This window comes from Schistocerca serialis, chromosome 5 (genome assembly GCF_023864345.2).
Source record: "Schistocerca serialis cubense isolate TAMUIC-IGC-003099 chromosome 5, iqSchSeri2.2, whole genome shotgun sequence".
NCBI lineage: Eukaryota > Metazoa > Arthropoda > Insecta > Orthoptera > Acrididae > Schistocerca > Schistocerca serialis.
Genome location: NC_064642.1, coordinates 615,828,900 through 615,849,203, shown reverse-complemented (window position 1 = coordinate 615,849,203; position 20,304 = coordinate 615,828,900). Strand labels below are relative to the sequence as shown.

General features: G+C 42.2%; 1 protein-coding gene across 2 annotated transcripts in view; it reads right to left on the bottom strand.

The window, feature by feature from the left end:
* Positions 1-225: 225 nt before the first annotated feature.
* Positions 226-20,304, bottom strand: part of LOC126480994 (synaptic vesicle glycoprotein 2C-like) — a 175,149-nt gene continuing 155,070 nt past the window's right edge. For both annotated transcript variants that reach the window (XM_050104438.1, XM_050104439.1), the window contains one exon: positions 226-718. In XM_050104438.1, the coding sequence (XP_049960395.1) occupies positions 663-718 (56 nt within the window). In that variant the 3' untranslated portion in view covers positions 226-662. The remainder of the gene's footprint in view (positions 719-20,304) is intronic.

Here is a 20,304-nt window from a genome sequence, read left to right as displayed (position 1 = left end):
AGAAGGTTTACAGTTAATTTTAAATGAGAACACGTTTGGCATACTGGGGAACTATTTCTCCTAGAATCTGTGGAAAGGCCATTAACGTATCACACATTATTTCTTTAAGTATTTTTTTATATTCTACATACTTAATGATTCATTGAGAAGTATATTTATCTATCTAATTACCGAAAGGCAAATTGGAGCACCTAGGACAGGACAAAAACATCTTGTGGAATATAGCACTAGCCCAGATAGATATATTGTTTTCCGACAAGTGTTTTCAGACATTAACTGTAAAACAATTACATAAGTTACGATAGTCGTAAGCCGAAAAGTTCTTCCGAATTACAGAATCTGAGATGATTTCTAAGGGCAAAATGCATACATGGATCTCAAGATAATAAATAAAATTACTTATTGTCATAAACATGTACATGTCAATACTGAGAGGTTCCTCAGATTGGTGAGGGACCGTAGAGCTGTATGTATCCCATAGCACGACGTTTATGGAGTGGTACAGCGCACCCAGCAGCTGAAGTAGGACGTGTCTGCAGTGGGAAGGTTGACATCTCAGCAGAGACGGCGTCGTGTAGTCTGTATTGTACGTATCGTAGCGTCGGCGTCGCCATCCGGAGCTGCTCGTCTCTTAACATGAGCACTTAATAACTCCATGTGGTTCACGCTAAAGTCCTTCCCTTTGTGACCGGCAGCAACCGGGTGAAAGCTGCGTTTGCTAAAATGTACAAGAGAACTTTTCAGACATATGTTTTTATTTTCTATCAATGCTTCAGATTTTACAATAGAGAAATGCATTCAGGCTATTCTGGTTAGATCTAAATATGCCTTGGGCTATTTAATACCACTTTCCTTACTCACTACTATGAAACTGATAATAAGAGTACCAGTTAGTATTTCTGTATAAATAAAAATGTAAATGTTCATTTATTTAAAATCTCAGACATCCGAAAGTTCTTCACTAGAGGCTTTCAGATTTTAACACAACGCTGTATTCGAATACTCGCGAGATTTTATATACCTGCTGGAGCACCATATGTCATGAAATACATATACATGCATATATAATCATAATATATAACAACTATTGGGGAATCTGTATAAAAACATAAATTTTCGTTTGTTGAAAATCTTAGTCTTCCAAAGTTCTTCACCGATTGTTCAGAAATTTTTGACAAAACATTGCAGGCAAATACTTCTTTGTTTATATATACACACACTTTTTAATGAGTATAATATGTAAATAAGTAAGTAATATATAAAGGGGAGACGTTGTTACCAAAAATTTTGAAAAGTTCTTGACCGAATTACTTCAAATTCTTACACAATACTCTGGTGAACACTCGGACGAAAATAGGCTATATGTTTTTAATAATATATATAACATATAATTATATATGAAGTACGTAAAGAAGAAACAATGTAAGTAAAAGGTTGTTAGCGAAGAGGAAAGCTGTATTGGTTTTATCGGTTTATGTTTAGAATACCACTACAAAATCTGAACTTGCGATAATGATAAACAAGGCTCAATGTCAGAGACAAGGAGGAATAAACAGAAGCCGACCGCGGTGACCGAGCGGTTCTAGGCGATCAGTTCGGAACCGCACGACTGCTACGGTCGCAGGTTCGAACCCGGCCCGGGCATGGATGTGTGTGATGTCCTTAGGTTAGTTAGGTTTAAGTAGTTCTAAGTTCTAGGGGACTGATGACCACAGATGTTAAGTCCCATAGTGCTCAGAGGCATTTGAACCATTTTGATTTTGAATAAACAGAATTGTACGAGGAAATTGATGTGTACAGCGGAAAGGACGAGATTGGCAGAAAAAGTGGGTAGGAGGAGGTGGAGAGAAGAGGTGAGGACAGAGTGAGGGGGAGGAGATGACTGACAGAGAGAGGACATAGGAGAAGATTGATAAAAAGAAGGGGAGAAGGAGAGGGGCAGAGACAAAGGTAAGAAGGAGACTAGGACGTATATTCAATTCCAATACATATTAGAAAAGTGTGCTTTCTCTTTTCTTTCCTTATCTTTTAAGCAGACAGCCACAGCAACACATGGCGGGGAACAGCTAGTTTAAAGTAAGTTTCTGTACGAGATACACATGATTTTAGACAAACAGAGTAGGCGAACTGTTTTTACACCACACAGACGTCATTAGAGCATCTACGTCTACATCCACATGTACATCTATAGTCCGCAAGCCACATTTCGGTGTGTGGCATGGGTAATTGACGCTTCCCCTTTCTTGTTTCAGTCGCGTATGGTTCGCCGGTAGAACGATTGCGGTGAGCCTCCGATGTGGGCCCGATGCACTCTAATTTTATTTTCGTGGTCTCTTCGCGAGATATACATAGAAGCCAGTAACATGTTGGTCGAGTCCTCTAGAAACGTACATTTCGGAATTTAACAGCAGACCACACCTTGTTGCAGAAGGTCTCTTTTGTAGCGTCTGTCACTGGAAATCAATGATCGTCTACGTGACATTTTCACACTTACTACATGAATCTTTTACGAAACGCGCTGTTCTTCTTTGGATGTTCTTTATCTCCTTTATTAATGCTATGTGGTTTGGATCCCGGACTGATGAGCAGTATTCAAGTATTGGTCCAACGATTGTTCCGTAAGAAATCCGGTCGTTATGGTCAACAACTCCAGCTGATGACCACTCCCTACAAATTTACAAATTATAGATGGTAGATAAGCAGAAGCAAATCCCGCAGAACTGCGAGATGAATTTTTGTAAGCATATAGGGGATGTGGCGACTCAGACACTATGCGAACATCTCCACGGACTCAATTACGAACAAAGCCCCAGTCTCTAGCACAAGCGTTTGGCAATACTTCAGTTGGAACCTGAATCATTGTTATCGGGTTCTCTTCACGGATGTCTCCAGGATTTATCAAACACTTGATGATCGTGGAGAAAAGTAGGGAGACAAGATACTAATCGTAACACTCATGGGCTGTTTGTGTTTTCCAAATTGAATCTATCGGCACCGGTCTCACTATTTATGAAGCGTTCGACATGGCTTTAGGTCGTTCGTGCGCTATTCGCTGTTTTGCTGGGGTGCTTGTTTTATCGTTGCAGTTAGCCATTGCTACTATTGGTTAATCCTTTCTTATACTTATGAGAAAATTCGTTATGCTTTTCATGCGTAAATATGTGCACTCCCGAAAGCTAATCATTCTTACGTATCTTAACATTCAGTTTCAATAAAAAAAATGAAGCCAGATATACTGAAATTTAAAAATAGTCTAGTGAAATAAATTATTGCATGAACACAAAATTTTTTTGACTATATCGAAAAAATCCCAGAGGATTTGTTTCGATGCAAATATCCAAATACGTATCTCCTTGTAAGATTGTCTTTGGACTTGCGCTCGCACCACTACGGCGTGTGTGTGTCAGCTGCAGTTTGTTATTGGTGTGGAAGAAGTCAGACATGCTTTACTCAAATTGTTCGGAGTTGTAATTGTTGGAAGTTTTTGTGAATGAAGACTGACATTTTGTGCAGGTTTAGGATGTGAAAGAATGGTTAATTTTGCAAGTGTTTCAATGAAGGTCAACGGAGTAAGTTATCAAGTGATCAAAACGAAAACAGTGTTTCAGTCTTAAAAACCAAAAAATTCGCACATGGGTCATGAAGTGTTAGAATATATTACCGCTGCCCCTGAATTACCGATGCCGAAATAAGATAAGCAATAAAACATGTCATTCTACCAGCGGTACCATTGAAATACCTGTAGCATGGCTAAAAAAGTGGTTGATGTTGTTTGGGGGAAGAGACCAAACAGCGAGGTCATCGGTCTCATCGGATTAGGGAAGGACGGGAAAGGAAGTCAGCCGCGCCCTTTCAAAGGAACCATCCCGGCATTTGCCTGGAGCGGTTTAGGGAAATCACGGAAAACTTAAATCATGATGGCAAGAAAGTAGTATTTTAATTGAAGTGCAATGCAGATTTTCCTTTCAAGCTTGTCGTAGTTGGTGACTCCAGACAGTACACGTATCAGGCATGTCACACTGTAGTGGGTTAATCACGTATCGGGCTGGTATGATAAATCACACATATTAAAGGCTGTCAGTTCAACTACGTACCTAGGAACTAAAGTTGCAAATTACTTTCTATTGGAATCTTTGGTTCGCCTCTCTCAGAAAATTTTCTGTGTAGTAGGTAACACTACACAGAAAATTTTCTGACAGAGGCGAACCAAAGATTGTGTTTCGTTGAGAGAACACTTAGAAGAGGCGAAATATGTGCAAATGAGACTGTCTACATTATGCTTTTCCGTTCTTTTCTGAAATGTTGCTCTCCGCTATGGGGTCCTTACGAGATAGGATTGACGGAGGACATGGAAAATGTTCAAAGAATGGCAGCTTGTGTGGTGTTGACGCTGAATGTGGAAAACAACGTCATGGATATGATAAGTAAGCTGGAGCCACAATAATGAAAACAGAGATGTTCGTTGTGGGGAAATCTATTCGTGAAATTTCAGTCATCAACTTTCTTCTCCGAATGCGAAAATACACTGCCGGAAAGAAAGAGTACAGTTCGAAAGACGACTTCGATTATAATCCGATGACACCATATGCCACCGGCGGCATAGTAGGAGTACTGCTAATTGTTACAAAGTCGTCTGCCAACAGCGTAGTGGCGTAGCTACCAGAGCACCATCTGTGTCTGCCCTCAGGGAATGCTCACTGCCAGAAGGCTCAGAACGGTGTAAACTCCTGTGAAGCACGCGGGTAACCATGCCACGAAGACGCACTCGTGCATCCTACAGCCAGCTGAGGGAGTTTGAAAGGGTTCAAATTGCGGCCTTTGAATAGTGGGATGGTCTTGCCGAAGAATTGCCACACAATTTGGGCGCTCTGCGATATTTGTGCAACGATGCTGGTATGGGTAGCATTCACCTCACGCTAAGTGACGGGAACCTTACATCGAGACGTGAATAACATAAATCGACAACATGAGTACGTATATCGGTCTTTGCAGTTGTACCATAGATGTTACACCGATAACGTGAAATAGACGTGTACAAACAAAGTGACAGAAGTTCCAAACGCCTCCGAAATTTATACCATGTCTATTGAGAGAATGAACAAACATCCACCATCGCATATGAAACATCACTTAGCGCTGCTAAAAGCGGTGGGCTGTTGAGGTTACTTTGTCAAGTAGCTCACCCATTGTAACAGTCAGTGTTCAACATCATTTGGCAACTACTAGGAAACTTACTTTTTTTATAGTTGATGCTGCTTAAATATTAAAATGTGAGTAACAATTATAGACGAAACATCATCTTTTCACACTATACAGCGTATAAAGAAAAATAATGACATGTGTTATAAACAGGTTACACTATAATCATCAGCAATAATTTATTTCTGAAGAGCAGAATTTTCTGAGTTGATCTGCAACATGAAAGCAAAATTGAAATTCCAGCAACATTTAGAATTAACTTAGGAGCCACATTAATTTCTCGGTTTAACGTTGAAACCCCCCCCCCCCCCCCCCCATGAACCATGGACCTTGCCGTTGGTGGGGAGGCTTGCGTGCCTCAGCGATACAGATAGCCGTACCGTAGGTGCAACCACAACGGAGGGGTATCTGTTGAGAGGCCAGACAAACGTGTGGTTCCTGAAGGGGGGCAGCTGCCTTTTCAGTAGTTGCAAGGGCAACAGTCTGGATGATTGACTGATCTGGCTTTGTAATAATAACCAAAACGGCCTTGCTGTGCTGGTACTGCGAACGGCTGAAAGCAAGGGGAAACTACAGCCGTAATTTTTCCCGAGGGCATGCAGCTTTACTGTATGATTACATGATGATGGCGTCCTCTTGGGTAAAATATTCCGGAGGTAAAATAGTCCCCCATTCGGATCTCCGGGCGGGGACTACTCAAGAGGATGTCGTTATCAGGAGAAAGAAAACTGGCGTTCTACGGATCGGAGCGTGGAATGTCAGATCCCTTAATCGGGCAGGTAGGTTAGAAAATTTAAAAAGGGAAATGGATAGGTTGAAGTTAGATATAGTGGGAATTAGTGAAGTTCGGTGGCAGGAGGAACAAGACTTCTGGTCAGGTGACTACAGGGTTATAAACACAAAATCAAATAGGGGTAATGCAGGAGTAGGTTTAATAATGAATAGGAAAATAGGAATGAGGGTAAGCTACTACAAACAGCATAGTGAACGCATTATTGTGGCCAAGATAGATACGAAGCCCACGCCTACTACAGTAGTACAAGTTTATATGCCAACTAGCTCTGCAGATGACGAAGAAATTGAAGAAATGTATGATGAAATAAAAGAAATTATTCAGATTGTGAAGGGAGACGAAAATTTAATAGTCATGGGTGACTGGAATTCGAGTGTAGGAAAAGGGAGAGAAGGAAACATAGTAGGTGAATATGGATTGGGGGACAGAAATGAAAGAGGAAGCCGCCTGGTCGAATTTTGCACAGAGCACAACATAATCATAACTAACACTTGGTTTAAGAATCATGAAAGAAGGTTGTATACATGGAAGAACCCTGGCGATACTAAAAGGTATCAGATAGATTATATAATGGTAAGACAGAGATTTAGGAACCAGGTTTTAAATTGTAAGACATTTCCAGGGGCAGATGTGGACTCTGACCACAATCTATTGGTTATGACCTGTAGATTAAAACAAGAAACTGCAAAAAGGTGGGAATTTAAGGAGATGGGACCTGGATAAACTAAAAGAACCAGAGGTTGTACAGAGATTCAGGGAGAGCATACGGGAGCAATTGAGAGGAATGGGGGAAATAAATACAGTAGAAGAAGAATGGGTAGCTTTGAGGGATGAAGTAGTGAAGGCAGCAGAGGATCAAGTAGGTAAAAAGACGAGGGCTAGTAGAAATCCTTGGGTAACAGAAGAAATATTGAATTTAATTGATGAAAGGAGAAAATATAAAAATGCAGTAAGTGAAACAGGCAAAAAGGAATACAAACGTCTCAAAAATGAGATCGACAGGAAGTGCAAAATGGCTAAGCAGGGATGGCTAGAGGACAAATGTAAGGGTGTAGAGGCCTATCTCACTAGGGGTAAGATAGATACCGCCTACAGGAAAATTAAAGAGACCTTTGGAGATAAGAGAACGACTTGTATGAATATCAAGACCTCAGATGGAAACCCAGTTCTAAGCAAAGAAGGGAAAGCAGAAAGGTGGAAGGAGTATATAGAGGGTCTATACAAGGGCGATATACTTGAGGACAATATTATGGAAATGGAAGAGGATGTAGATGAAGATGAAATGGGAGATATGATACTGCGTGAAGAGTTTGACAGAGCACTGAAAGACCTGAGTCGAAACAAGGCCCCCGGAGTAGACAATATTCCATTGGAACTACTGACGGCCGTGGGAGAGCCAGTCCTGACAAAACTCTACCATCTGGTGAGCAAGATGTATGAAACAGGCGAAATACCCTCAGACTTCAAGAAGAATATAATAATTCCAATCCCAAAGAAAGCAGGTGTTGACAGATGTGAAAATTACCGAACTATCAGCTTAATAAGTCACAGCTGCAAAATACTAACACGAATTCTTTACAGACGAATGGAAAAACTAGTAGAAGCCAACCTCGGGGAAGATCAGTTTGGATTCCGTAGAAACACTGGAACACGTGAGGCAATACTGACCTTACGACTTATCTTAGAAGAAAGATTAAGGAAAGGCAAACCTACGTTTCTAGCATTTGTAGACTTAGAGAAAGCTTTTGACAATGTTGACTGGAATACTCTCTTTCAAATTCTAAAGGTGGCAGGGGTAAAATACAGGGAGCGAAAGGCTATTTACAATTTGTACAGAAACCAGATGGCAGTTATAAGAGTCGAGGGACATGAAAGGGAAGCAGTGGTTGGGAAGGGAGTAAGACAGGGTTGTAGCCTCTCCCCGATGTTGTTCAATCTGTATATTGAGCAAGCAGTAAAGGAAACAAAAGAAAAATTTGGAGTAGGTATTAAAATTCATGGAGAAGAAAAAAAAACTTTGAGGTTCGCCGATGACATTGTAATTCTGTCAGAGACAGCAAAGGACTTGGAAGAGCAGTTGAATGGAATGGACAGTGTCTTGAATGGAGGATATAAGATGAACATCAACAAAAGCAAAACAAGGATAATGGAATGTAGGCTAATTAAGTCGGGTGATGCTGAGGGAATTAGATTAGGAAATGAGGCACTTAAAGTAGTAAAGGAGTTTTGCTATTTGGGGAGCAAAATAACTGATGATGGTCGAAGTAGAGAGGATATAAAATGTAGGCTGGCAATGGCAAGGAAAGCGTTTCTGAAGAAGAGAAATTTGTTAACATCCAGTATAGATTTAAGTGTCAGGAAGTCATTTCTGAAAGTATTCGTATGGAGTGTAGCCATGTATGGAAGTGAAACATGGACGATAAATAGTTTGGACAAGAAGAGAATAGAAGCTTTCGAAATGTGGTGCTACAGAAGAATGCTGAAGATTAGATGGGTAGATCACATAACTAATGAGGAAGTATTGAATAGGATTGGGGAGAAGAGAAGTTTGTGGCACAACTTGACCAGAAGAAGGGATCGGTTGGTAGGACATGTTCTGAGGCATCAAGGGATCACCAATTTAGTATTGGAGGGCAGCGTGGAGGGTAAAAATCGTAGAGGGAGACCAAGAGATGAATACACTAAGCAGATTCAGAAGGATGTAGGTTGCAGTAGGTACTGGGAGACGAAAAAGCTTGCACAGGATAGAGTAGCATGGAGAGCTGCATCAAACCAGTCTCAGGACTGAAGACCACAACAACAACAACAACGTTGAAACCTCCCCATAGAAAAAACTATGAATTACTGTGCTGGTAAACCTCTTACGTTATTTGATTTTCAAACAGATGAGCAAAACTGAACGTACTCACACATTTCTCTCTTTACTTATTCTGATCATCACTAAACTGACACAGAATATTTTTAGCGCAACGCGATCTGACTTTCAATAATCCCTACAAAAGAATGGCCGTGACTAACAATAACCTATACCTTTCATGAATCACTTACCTCACAAAAATCTTCCTTACTCGAACTACTGCAATACAGCGTGCGCCAATACTGCCAGCTGGATAAAGTATTCAAACTACTGAAGGCACTAACTACTGATAGGCATAGTTCGCAAATGAAAGATTTTGATGGAGAGCAAACAATGTGTTTACTTTAATAGTGTTCAAAAGTCATAATATATATATATATATATATATATATATATATATATATATATATATATATATATACATATATATATATATATCAGTTCATGACATCCAGTCTTACAAATTTCGTTTTCCTGACGGACACACGCCCAGATCGTCCGCTCTCAAAATTCTGCCATCTCTCTTCCCACATCCACCACTGCTGTCGGCTCACCTCCAACTGTGCAACGCTACGCGCTGTTCACATCCAACTCCCCAACACTACAATAGCGAATATTCCAACAATGTCAACCAGCCACAGACTGCACACAGCACAGGCAGTGATTTTCATACAGAGCGCTACGTGACGTTACCAACAGCCTAAACAGCCTACTTACAACGTTTCTGCCCAGAAGAATTATGTACATTCCATTGGCTTTTATAAAAATATGAAACACAGTAATTTCTCGCTATTTTACGTTTCTGTCCACATGATTTATGCACAATTAAGCGGACTTTTTAAAAAAATGAATACTCGCTTTTTCTTTACTTTCGTTGTGCTTATGGTTCCTTCGTTCAGATATTCGTTAAGTTCATGAAACACACAATAACATCCCACATTCTTGGATTAGAGCTTAATAATTAATTATTTACGTTTCTGTCCACATAATTTATGGACGATTCATTGGATTAAAAAAAATGACTGCAAGCGTTTGTTTTTTTCTTTCGTTATGGTTCCTTCGTTCAGACATTCATTATGTTCAAGAAACACACAATAGCATCCAAAATTGTTGGGATTTCAGCTTAATAACTAATTCAACTGGGCTGAACATACCACACAACTGCTGTAACTTCGTTTCTACACATGTACTTCCATTTAGCTTTCACGTTACCGAGCAACCTCTGTCGTACAACTGCAAAGATCGATATATGTACTCATGAAGTCGATTTAGGTTCATTTATGTCACGATGACGTAGCCTTACATCACTATGACGTAGGGCTCCCCTTACCTAGCGTGAGATGAATGCTACCCTGCTGGTATCAGTGGTCACGAGAACATTCCCAAACATGTAGATGAGGTTCTGGAAGTAGCTGTGGCAGATCGCACAGCTACCACAGCGTAGATAATATGGCTTGTGAGCCCGGAGATGTCAACACTAATTGTTGCAAACAAGTTTTAAGTAAATGGACTATGGGCAAGCACATCTCTAGCCAGTCTGCCACCCTTGCCACAGCATCAACATGCACTGTTCGACTGGTGCAGTGAGAGGATCACTTGGACGGTGGAATGGCGCGCTGTGGTCACCAGCGAGGAAAGTAGTTTCTGAATGCAAGCAAGTGATGGTCGTTTGCGCGTACGATGCAGACCTGGTGAGCGCTGACTCGTAGAGTGCATTCGTCCAAGGCACGCTGGCCCCACACGAGAGCTGCATCAAACCAGTCTCAGGACTGAAGACCACAACAACAACATCGGAATGGTGCGAAAACTGGCAGTTGACCCTAAATAATGAAAAGTGTGAGGTCATCCATATGAGTGCTAAAAGAAACTCTTTAAACTTTGGTTACACGATAAATCAGTCAAATCCAAAAGCCGTAAATTCAGCTAAATACCTAGGTATTACAGTTGGAAGGAACACATATAAAACGTTGTGGGGAAGGCTAACCAAAGACTGCGTTTTATTGGCAGGACACTTAGAAAATGTAACAGATCTACTAAGGAGACTGCCTACACTACGCTTGTCCGTCCACTTTTATAATACTGCTGCGCGGTGTGGGATCCTTACAAGATAGGACTGACAGAGTACATCGAAAAAGTTCAAAGAAAGGCAGCGCGTTTTGTATTATCGGGAAACATGGGAGAGAGTGTCACAGAAATGATACAGGATTTGGGCTGAACATCATTAAAAGAATGGCGTTTTCCGTTCCGACGGAATCTTCTCACGAAATTTCAATCACCAACTTTCTCCTCCGAATGTGAAAATATTTTGTTGACACCGATCTACATAGGGAAAATTGATCACTACGATAAAATAAGAGAAATCAGAGATCGTACGGAAATATATAGGTGTTCGTTCTTTCCGCGCGCTATACATTGGAATAACAGAGAATTGTGAAGGTGGTTCGATGGACTCTTTGCCAGGCACTTAAATGTGATTTGCAGAGTATCCCTGTAGATGTAGATGCTATAAAATAAGAGAAATCGGTGTTTGCACTAACACATATAAGTGTTCGTTTTCCCAACATGTTACTCGAGACTGGAACATAAGACAAATAACGTGAATGTTGTTCGATGAAGTTTCCATGTATTGCAGAGTAGGCATACAGAGGTTGATTTACCTGTGCTGATAGTAGCGGGACAGGTTCCTCGAATGTATTCTAGACGACCTTGCTCGAGCACACAAAGCTTAACTCCTGAATAGCTTCTACCACGAGGCAGTAATCGATCCAATGATATGATTAGCTGACATAAACCGGATTGACCAATTAAATTTGAAATGCACGTCGCAGGAACGCTCCCCACACAGTATTTGACCACAGTAGGACCTCTGTAGGAGAGTGGGACAAGCTGGACTACAGGCGTTTTGAACAGAGCCGTGCATTCCGCCACATTTACCCCCACGAGGCCGCCTGCGGCGGAGCGTTCTGTTCTGTTGCTCCCGCGGGGGAACAGTCGAGCTCTGCTGTATCGGGTGCAGAGTTGGCGAACCGCGATGCGCCATCTGGGTCCGCCGCTCGTTGGGGTACCTGGCCGATCCGCAGAGTCAACATGAGTCGATGCAACAGACAGCGCTATTTACGGGGAGTGCAGCCCTAAGCAGACACTTCAGCGCAAGAAAGCCGGCCGAAGTGGCCGTGCGGTTCTAGGCGCTACAGTCTGGAACCGAGCGACCGCTACGGTCGCAGGTTCGAATCCTGCCTCGGGCATGGATGTGTGTGATGTCCTTAGGTTAGTTAGGTTTAATTAGTTCTAAGTTCTAGGTGACTGATGACCTCAGAATTTAAGTCGCATATTGCTCAGAGCCAAGCCAGTCAGCGCAAGACATGAAGTGATCAGGTGGCAAACAAGTCGCAGTTGTTTTGGCGTCCCTGATAGCGCTTTGGGTTGTACATTATTACTTCTGAAATACATATCAGACGCGAAGAATCCTACCGAGTATTAGAAAGTGTGAGTGAGGGAACAAAGCAGTTTCCATGGAACCGGACGAGGGAACCCATACTCGTCTGAAGAAAGCAGGGGATAGCATGGTACGGCAAAATTATCCATTCGTTGTAAACAATCAATATAGATCTGTAGGTTTTGCAGAGTGTAGTGGCTGTTGTAAGTTATTAGCTTTCCGGGATGGCAGAACTATTATCCTGTTGCGACACCGGAATACCTTCAAAGCTTCTCCTAATAGTTATGTCAATAGTAGTAGCAACCTTCCGGCGTGAGTGAGCACGGTCCATTGTCCTGGAGGAGTGTGTAGAATGTGTGCAAGAGATTTCCGGCCGTTGAGTGCAGATACTGGAGAAGACTTTCAAGGTCTACCTTGCACAGATAGTGCTAGAAATAGGAGCACAGTAAAGCACTGTGAGTGCGAGAAACGTGGTTCCTTGCCCTTCAAAAATTTCTCGAGACATAAATAAAATTTCAGACAAGTAATGTATGGCTATGGTCCCCCAAGTGTTGCAGAATATGTAGGATGTTGAGTGCGCACGCATGACTGACATATGGAGAGACGCGTACACAAAAATTCATTATTTGAGTCTTACTACGCATTCAGTTTCACGAGGGTTGCAGTGAAAGTATCGAGTCCAATTTATTGCAGTTCCCGCACGATATAGAAAAAAGTGCAACGAAAGTACAGTGGGAAACTGAAACAAATATGAGCAAGTTAGGGACTTTTACAAGCCAATTTCCGAGGGTTACATTCTTTACTGACCAAGGTGCAAATGTGAAAAAGGCACATGAGAACTAATGCGTCTTCCGAGTAACATCCACTCTCTTAGCACTGTTCTACGCCGCGCCGTTGAGGGTTAGTGATTGCAGGAATATTGTCCTACCGTCTAAGCGTCGTTGGAAGCAATGAAATATGTCGTAACGTATTCAAAAAGCAGGGGCCTTATGAAAGAGTCACTTTTGCAGTTTACATTAAAGCAGCACATTGATACTCGTAGGAATACTTTGTGTGTCATACTAAAATCCGTGTTTATGCAGTGTGAACAAACTCCTGAAGTCTTACGTGACCTAGGGAAAATACTCATGCTTGAGAACTGATATTACCATGTAGCTGACAAATTGATTCGGTTTCTCAGTGTATTTATAGCTGCTACCAAGACAATGACAGTAGTCCGATACTGTATTTGCTTGAACCGTGGGTGTACCAATTACAGAAACACTCTGCTGAGAACATGGCGGACAATAAGGTAACCCCTCCCATATACGTAAAACCATGCATATGTTTAAATAAAATTTGAAAGAAATTGATGAATTTTTAGTTATATGTTTCAAGTACCCAGAACTGGATAAAAGATCGTGTTTATAGAAGACAATGTTCCTAAATATCGTAAGTCACTAGCAGGAAATAGCATTAAAAGCAAGCGCTTGGGATCTCAGAAGCGAAAGAATAGAAATACAGGAAGTGCATTAGCTTTTATTATCTTAGTACCAAACAAGCGTCATCTGAAGCAGCTCCCGATAACTGAGAGACGAAGTTTATACCACAGAACATTCCACACTTGGTGCACCTCAAAGTAAATGCGATGTTACGTGGGTTTGCTAATTAAATATTTTATCACCACGGAAGTCCTTAAAGGTTGATCGTATGAGAGTGAAAAGCTGTATATTCATGTGAACAATGCACTAATTGCAGGGATGCGATATAACATATTTACTAGGACTGTTGACATTTTTAAAAATATCGATATTCCCATACATCGCTAGTTGAAAAATATCGTTTTTGGCTCTCGATGCATCGAAAAGAGTATCGAAATATCGGCAGAAAAAATATCGGCGTACCTACCCAAAAAATATCTGCTGCACATTGTAAATACACTGCCGGTTTTAGAGCTATAAATTTAAGTATTGACTTGTTGTTAGACTTCTGTAAATCAACAATTAACAGGCTGCTTAACCTCCTTAGAGCAAGAATTGAAAGCAAAACGATGCACGTTCACACTTGGTGATAATCGCTTTGCTAACAATGGTGACTGCATTTAAGTGGCGCAGTAAAAAGTGTGATGGGTCCGTCGTTCGCTTTCGTCACATATCGGATTTGTCTGGAACACTCCATGTCGACTTCCTTTTTTCCCATTCTTCAAACGCCTGCGAAGCAGCTGTTGTCGAAAATGTGTGGTGAAGCTAAATGTTGCAGTTTCTGTTGGTAGCGCCGAACGCCGATTACGTCAACATTTCCCCTCACACCCCTCCGCCCACTGCAACGACCAATCTTGTCATTTAGATTTTTAGTCATCATTTTCAGCAGCTGCTTTTGAAGAATTTCGATGTGAAGAAATAGCACACTGGTTGTGTTAAAAATTGTTTTTTAACGCGACCTGCGTGCTGTTTCTTCACATCGGAAATCTTATTATTCACATCAACACCCCTCCAGAACAATCGGTGTTCTTCTTCTGTGCCATATGTGCTTGCTTCACAGAGTCAAAGAGGAGGATTGGACGCGATGAAAGCTCAAAAAGTAGTACGACTCCACACAGTGAAAATAAGAGTATGTCTAATTACAATTTCAAAAGAATAATATCAAAAGAACAACTTCGAATAATTTCGAAAATTGCGAAAAAATATAATATAAAACAAAAATATCGGATTACGATATTGTCGTTTTTGTATCGATGTATCGGAGGAAAGGCATCACCGATACAAATCGAACATTTTTGGAAAATGGATTGATATTTTGTCAATAGCCCTAACATTTACACTCCACGAAGGCCTGTCGTATTACTTGCAGAATGTCATACAAAGCCTCAATAACGAAACATGCAAAGAGTGTCAGGAGGAGGAGAAAACTGTCAATGAAGTTGACATGTATTTGTCGATTGGAAACCTAATGAGAGACAGTCATTTCTGGAGTCGTGGAAATCAGGAGCAACAATTTACGCCAGACTGTCGGAAGTGACACGAGAAGTACTATATACACTTATTTCTAGTTGTATTTCGTAGAGCTTGGTTTGTAAATATAGAAAAACGAAATGTAATACACATGGAAAATGAGAATGACCTACTTCTAGTGGGCTGCAACATCACTGTAAGTTTCAGTTTCATTTACACGACATCGTATTTCATTACCATAAATCTCTAACATCTTAATTGCTTGTTTCAGTAACAAATTCATCCCGAAAGTCATTATAGCGTTACGAAAAGAAGAAAATGTCATCATTTACTTGAAGCAAGAAAGTTTTCAGTAAAGTTTGTATGTCATTCTTGATGCAGTTTGTGTTCCTTCATTAAATTAGTTATTAATTTTAACAAATACATTTGCACCCAACAGATAATTTAGTAGCACTATCGTACTGTGATATCGAGTAGATAACTTTGTAGATACATAACGCCAGTGTTTCCTAAACTTTTGCGACCTGTGCCCCCCTTTCACAAAAATCGGATACGCGAATCCCGGCCTTATTAAAAAGACGTATTTACCGCAACATCCAAGTGATTGAATTCCAAGCAAACTGTTTAATACCCCGATGGTTTTGTATAGTTTTTATTTTAGTTGTATCTCATCAAAATGGCTGACGAAGGCTTTTCCACATTGGGTACTTTAGTATGCAGTGTTAAAGTATTTTACATTTTTCCATTAAGCTAGAAGTTTTCATTACGGGATTAACTGGGTCAGCTCTTTCTTGGAAGATGGTGAGAAGGATCCGCCTGCTTTGCATGGCACATAGCTCTTAAGCCAGGAACCACAGAAGTTATAGAAGGTCTCAAATTATTCTCGGCAAGAAGCCTGTTTTTGTATTTATTTTTTATATAAATGTAGGAGTTAAAAGCCTTTTCACACAAATATGTGGACAAGAGAGGTAATAAAGTTCTTACTGCTGTATTTGACAGTATTTCTAATTCAGCCTTTAAGCTTAGCCAGTAACTTATCCTTCACAAAGATTTATAACTTTCCTGTAACTTAAGCTGGCTGGAAGTTTCCAGAAACTGCTCGCTTTAAATCACAATTCATGTGAATTCCAAAATTACTGTCTCTTCCAAGAGATTGCGCTTCCATTTCTTATTACTAGACAGGACAGGGAAACAGTCTTTGAAAGTTTTCCCACGTCCGTCAAATGATGCTCTTGACGTTTTCGTTTGACGAAAGACGAATTTCTTCTTGTAAATCGCTGTTCGTCGGAAGTGTCACAAATTTCTACTAGGAAATCGTGAAGGGTATCGAAGCATTCAGTTTTATTGGAACTTGAGCAGGATGGGGCAGACTTTTTAATTTGCGCTTCCATTTCTTATTACTAGACAGGACAGGGAAACAGTCTTTGAAAGTTTTCCCACGTCCGTCAAATGATGCTCTTGACGTTTTCGTTTGACGAAAGACGAATTTCTTCTTGGAAATCGCTGTTCGTCGGAAGTGTCACAAATTTCTACTAGGAAATCGTGAAGGGTATCGAAGCATTCAGTTTTATTGGAACTTGAGCAGGATGGGGCAGACTTTTTAATTTTTTAGCTTATAACGTTATATATGAGCATGACGAAGACATAGTAAAGAAACTGTCAAAGGTAGGGAATATATTTGGAACTATAAACAGATGAATAAAAAATGAAGCGAAGAAGGAAACAAGACTGAAATTTTATGACACAATGGCAGCTCCAATGCTCCTTTACGGAAGTGAAACGTGGCTTATACACAAACGTCAAGAAAGTCGTATACAAGTATCGGAGATGAGGTTTGTAAGACCAATAAAGAGATAAATGCCCAAGAGCCACAGATTCACAAATTCGGAAATTAGTGAAGAGTTGCATGTATATAACATCCTCAATAAAATACAAGAAAACAGAAGAAACTGGAATAAACATCTTAAAAGAATGACTGGAGAAAGATTACCTCTCCAGACAATATGATTTAAGCCCGTTGGGAGAAGAAGTCAAGGAAATCGAGGAAGCGATAGGTACCGTAACAGGCAAAACATAAGAAGTAATGTTTGAAGTGAAGTTAATGAGATGAGCCTCACCTCAGGTGTCCTTCCTCAAATTGACACGTGTCCATCTTTAGTGTCGGCGTCACTGAAACCCCTTAGTCCGCATCTCGTGGTCGTGCGGTAGCGTTCTCGCTTCCCACGCCCGGGTTCCCGGGTTCCATTCCCGGCGGGGTCAGGGATTTTCTCTGCCTCGTGATGACGGGGTGTTGTGTGTTGTCCTTAGGTTAGTTAGGTTTAAGTAGTTCTATGTTCTAGGAGACTGATGACCATAGATGTTAAGTCCCATAGTGCTCAGAGCCATTTGAACTATTTTTTTGAAACCCCTTATGAAGCAAGTACCGTATCCACGTGGTACTCGTTTCTTCCGCACATCAGGCAGGCTGTGTGAACAGCCGGCCGCCGGATGGACGTGGGTAAGCAACTTTCATCACAACCTATAAATTTATGTGACAGCATTCATAGTGAGCCATGATCGGCTCGCGTTTGTGCCGTTGACAGGTTGGCGTCGTGTATTCGTATTATGACCTCTCGTTTCCTTAGTCCGTTCACTGGCGCCACTACGTGTGCTCGCTTTGTCTGTCCGTGAGTGGCAACTAGGGCGTTTATCGATAGCGATTACTATGGTACTGTCCGCCTCTGTAGCGTAGCGATAGCGTTAGCGCCTACCACGCAGTGGGCCCCGGTTCGATTCCCGGCAGGAGACTGGTTGTTGTGTGTCCATCATTGACTCGCAAGTCGCCGATGTGGCGTCACCTATGAACGACTTGCAGTACGGCGGCCTAGCTCTCCCGAATGGGGCCTCCCGGTCAACAATGCCATATGATCATTTTATTTTCCACTGTGGTACTACCTTTGGAGCGACCGCCAGTATTTTCGGGTCGTCGTGTGTCGGAGTTCAAGAGCGACGGAGCAGCAGTCAGCACTCGCCCGACCGCTGGCGCCATACATGTACTGGCCAACGGAATTGCGTAGTCGTGAGAGTGCAGGACCACGTCAAGGATCGGAATCAGCTAGTTTAAGTTATTGCTTGTGGCCTTCCGCTGACAAATAATTAAAATTCTTCTTAATAAGGCCTTCAGACGTAAGTGTAGCTTGTGTAGCAGTCAACTTTTTTAAACGATTGCTTTAAAAAAATTATTTCCTTAAATAAAGTGTATGTTTACTGTGCAACCAACGGTTACTGATGAGGCGCCGTCCACACCTTTTCCTGCCTTCCCTAAGTCCCACGTATCACATACAAATGATTCGTCTCTATGGCAATGAATCCACAATCTTCAGTGCGAATGCACATTTACGTTCGAACTCCAGCGGGAATCTAAAATTAGCTAGCACGGAGGACATGGACATGGACAAGGACTGCTGATAGGTGTTGCTAGGTGGAAGTGAGAGTCGACGATAGCGTGTGCGGAAATAATCCATTCTTATGCGATAAACGGCATGTCCTGCTGGTACAGTGGTTTACGTAGCTGCCCACTAAGCCGGAGATTCCAGGTTCGAGTCCCGATCTGGCACGCATTTTCAAGAGTCGCCGCTGATTCCTCACAAAGTCCTGATGCACCTGACATCATGAATTCGTACCCTATCCTCTCCTTTCCTTTATTGTGGTGTCCTGCACACTCGTCTGGTCTTAGGTAGCCGGCCGGTGTGGCCGTTGCGGTTCTAAGCGCTTCAGTTTGGAACCGCGTGACCGCTACGGTCGCAGGTTCGAATCCTGCCTCGGGCATGGATGTGTGTGATGTCCTTAGGTTAGTTCGGTTTAAGTAGTTCTAAGTTCTAGGGGACTGATGACCTCAGTAGTTAAGTCCCATAGTGCTCAGAGCCATTTGAACCATTTTGGTCTTAGGTGCCTAAAACGATGCTGCTTTCTCCTATAGGTAAACAACAATTCGAGCAAATCACATTAAAGGTTTTCATTACAATAAAGTAGACAGTACTTAACTTTGAGTCGCAGGCAAATGGCGACATGCAAATAATCAATGTCCTTCGCTACATACAATGTCCGTACAAGTAATTCACACATGTCCATATGGATCACTAATAACGGCTCTTCTAGTGCGCGGTTTCTAGTCCGGATCTGCTAATGCGCGTCTTCTACTGTGCGGCCGAGGCTGGCAGGGGCGACGCTTATATTCTCATCGGATAGACGCCGCTCCTGTCGTTGTGCGGTACTAGTCAGCGTATTATTCGCTGACGTCGTCTCGCAGTCTTCTCTGCTCTTACGTTCTTCATATTCGTGCCGGCGTTCGTCCTTACACCGTAACATTTATCCCTCTTGAGTTTACATAAAACTGCTCTCTGCCCGAACAGGCAAATGAAGGCCCAATGGCGCCGACCGATCGCCGTGTCATCCTCAGCCCACAGGCGTCGCTGGATGCGGATACGGAGGGGCACGTGCTCAGCACACCGCTCTCCTGCCCGTATGTCAGTTTACGTGACCAATGCCACTACTTCTCAATCAAGTAGCCTCTCCGTTTGCCTCACAAGGGCTGAGTGCACCCCACTTGCTGACAGCGCTTGGTAAACCGGATGGTACCCTATCAAAATGCTAGCCCAGCCCGACAGCGCGTAACTTCGGTGATCTGACGGGAGCAGGTGTTACCATTGCGGCAACGCCGTTGGCATCGGTTTATATAACCGAGACATGTCCTTGTATGGCCAGTGTTGTTTACCACGAGTTACGCGTCGCCTCCGACGGAGTCTGGGGATGCCAACCTCGCCTACAGGCAGCGCGCCTGCCGCAACAGGGCAGGGCACTATTTTGCTATGCCAGGTCACGTGCCCTCGCAGCGCCACATGGGTATCCATCCGCTCCCGTCTATTTAGGCCACCACAGCACAGTACGAAATAAATTACGGCTATAGCTAAGTCGGCAGCACCAGCAGTTTCGTCCAGCCGCATCAACTGTTCAGTTCCAGCGCTACCATTTGCCGATACCTACAGTTTCTCCTCAGCGCTCGATGCCGGCAGATCCTGCCCGGTTCGTCGTCATCAGCGGTACGTCTATA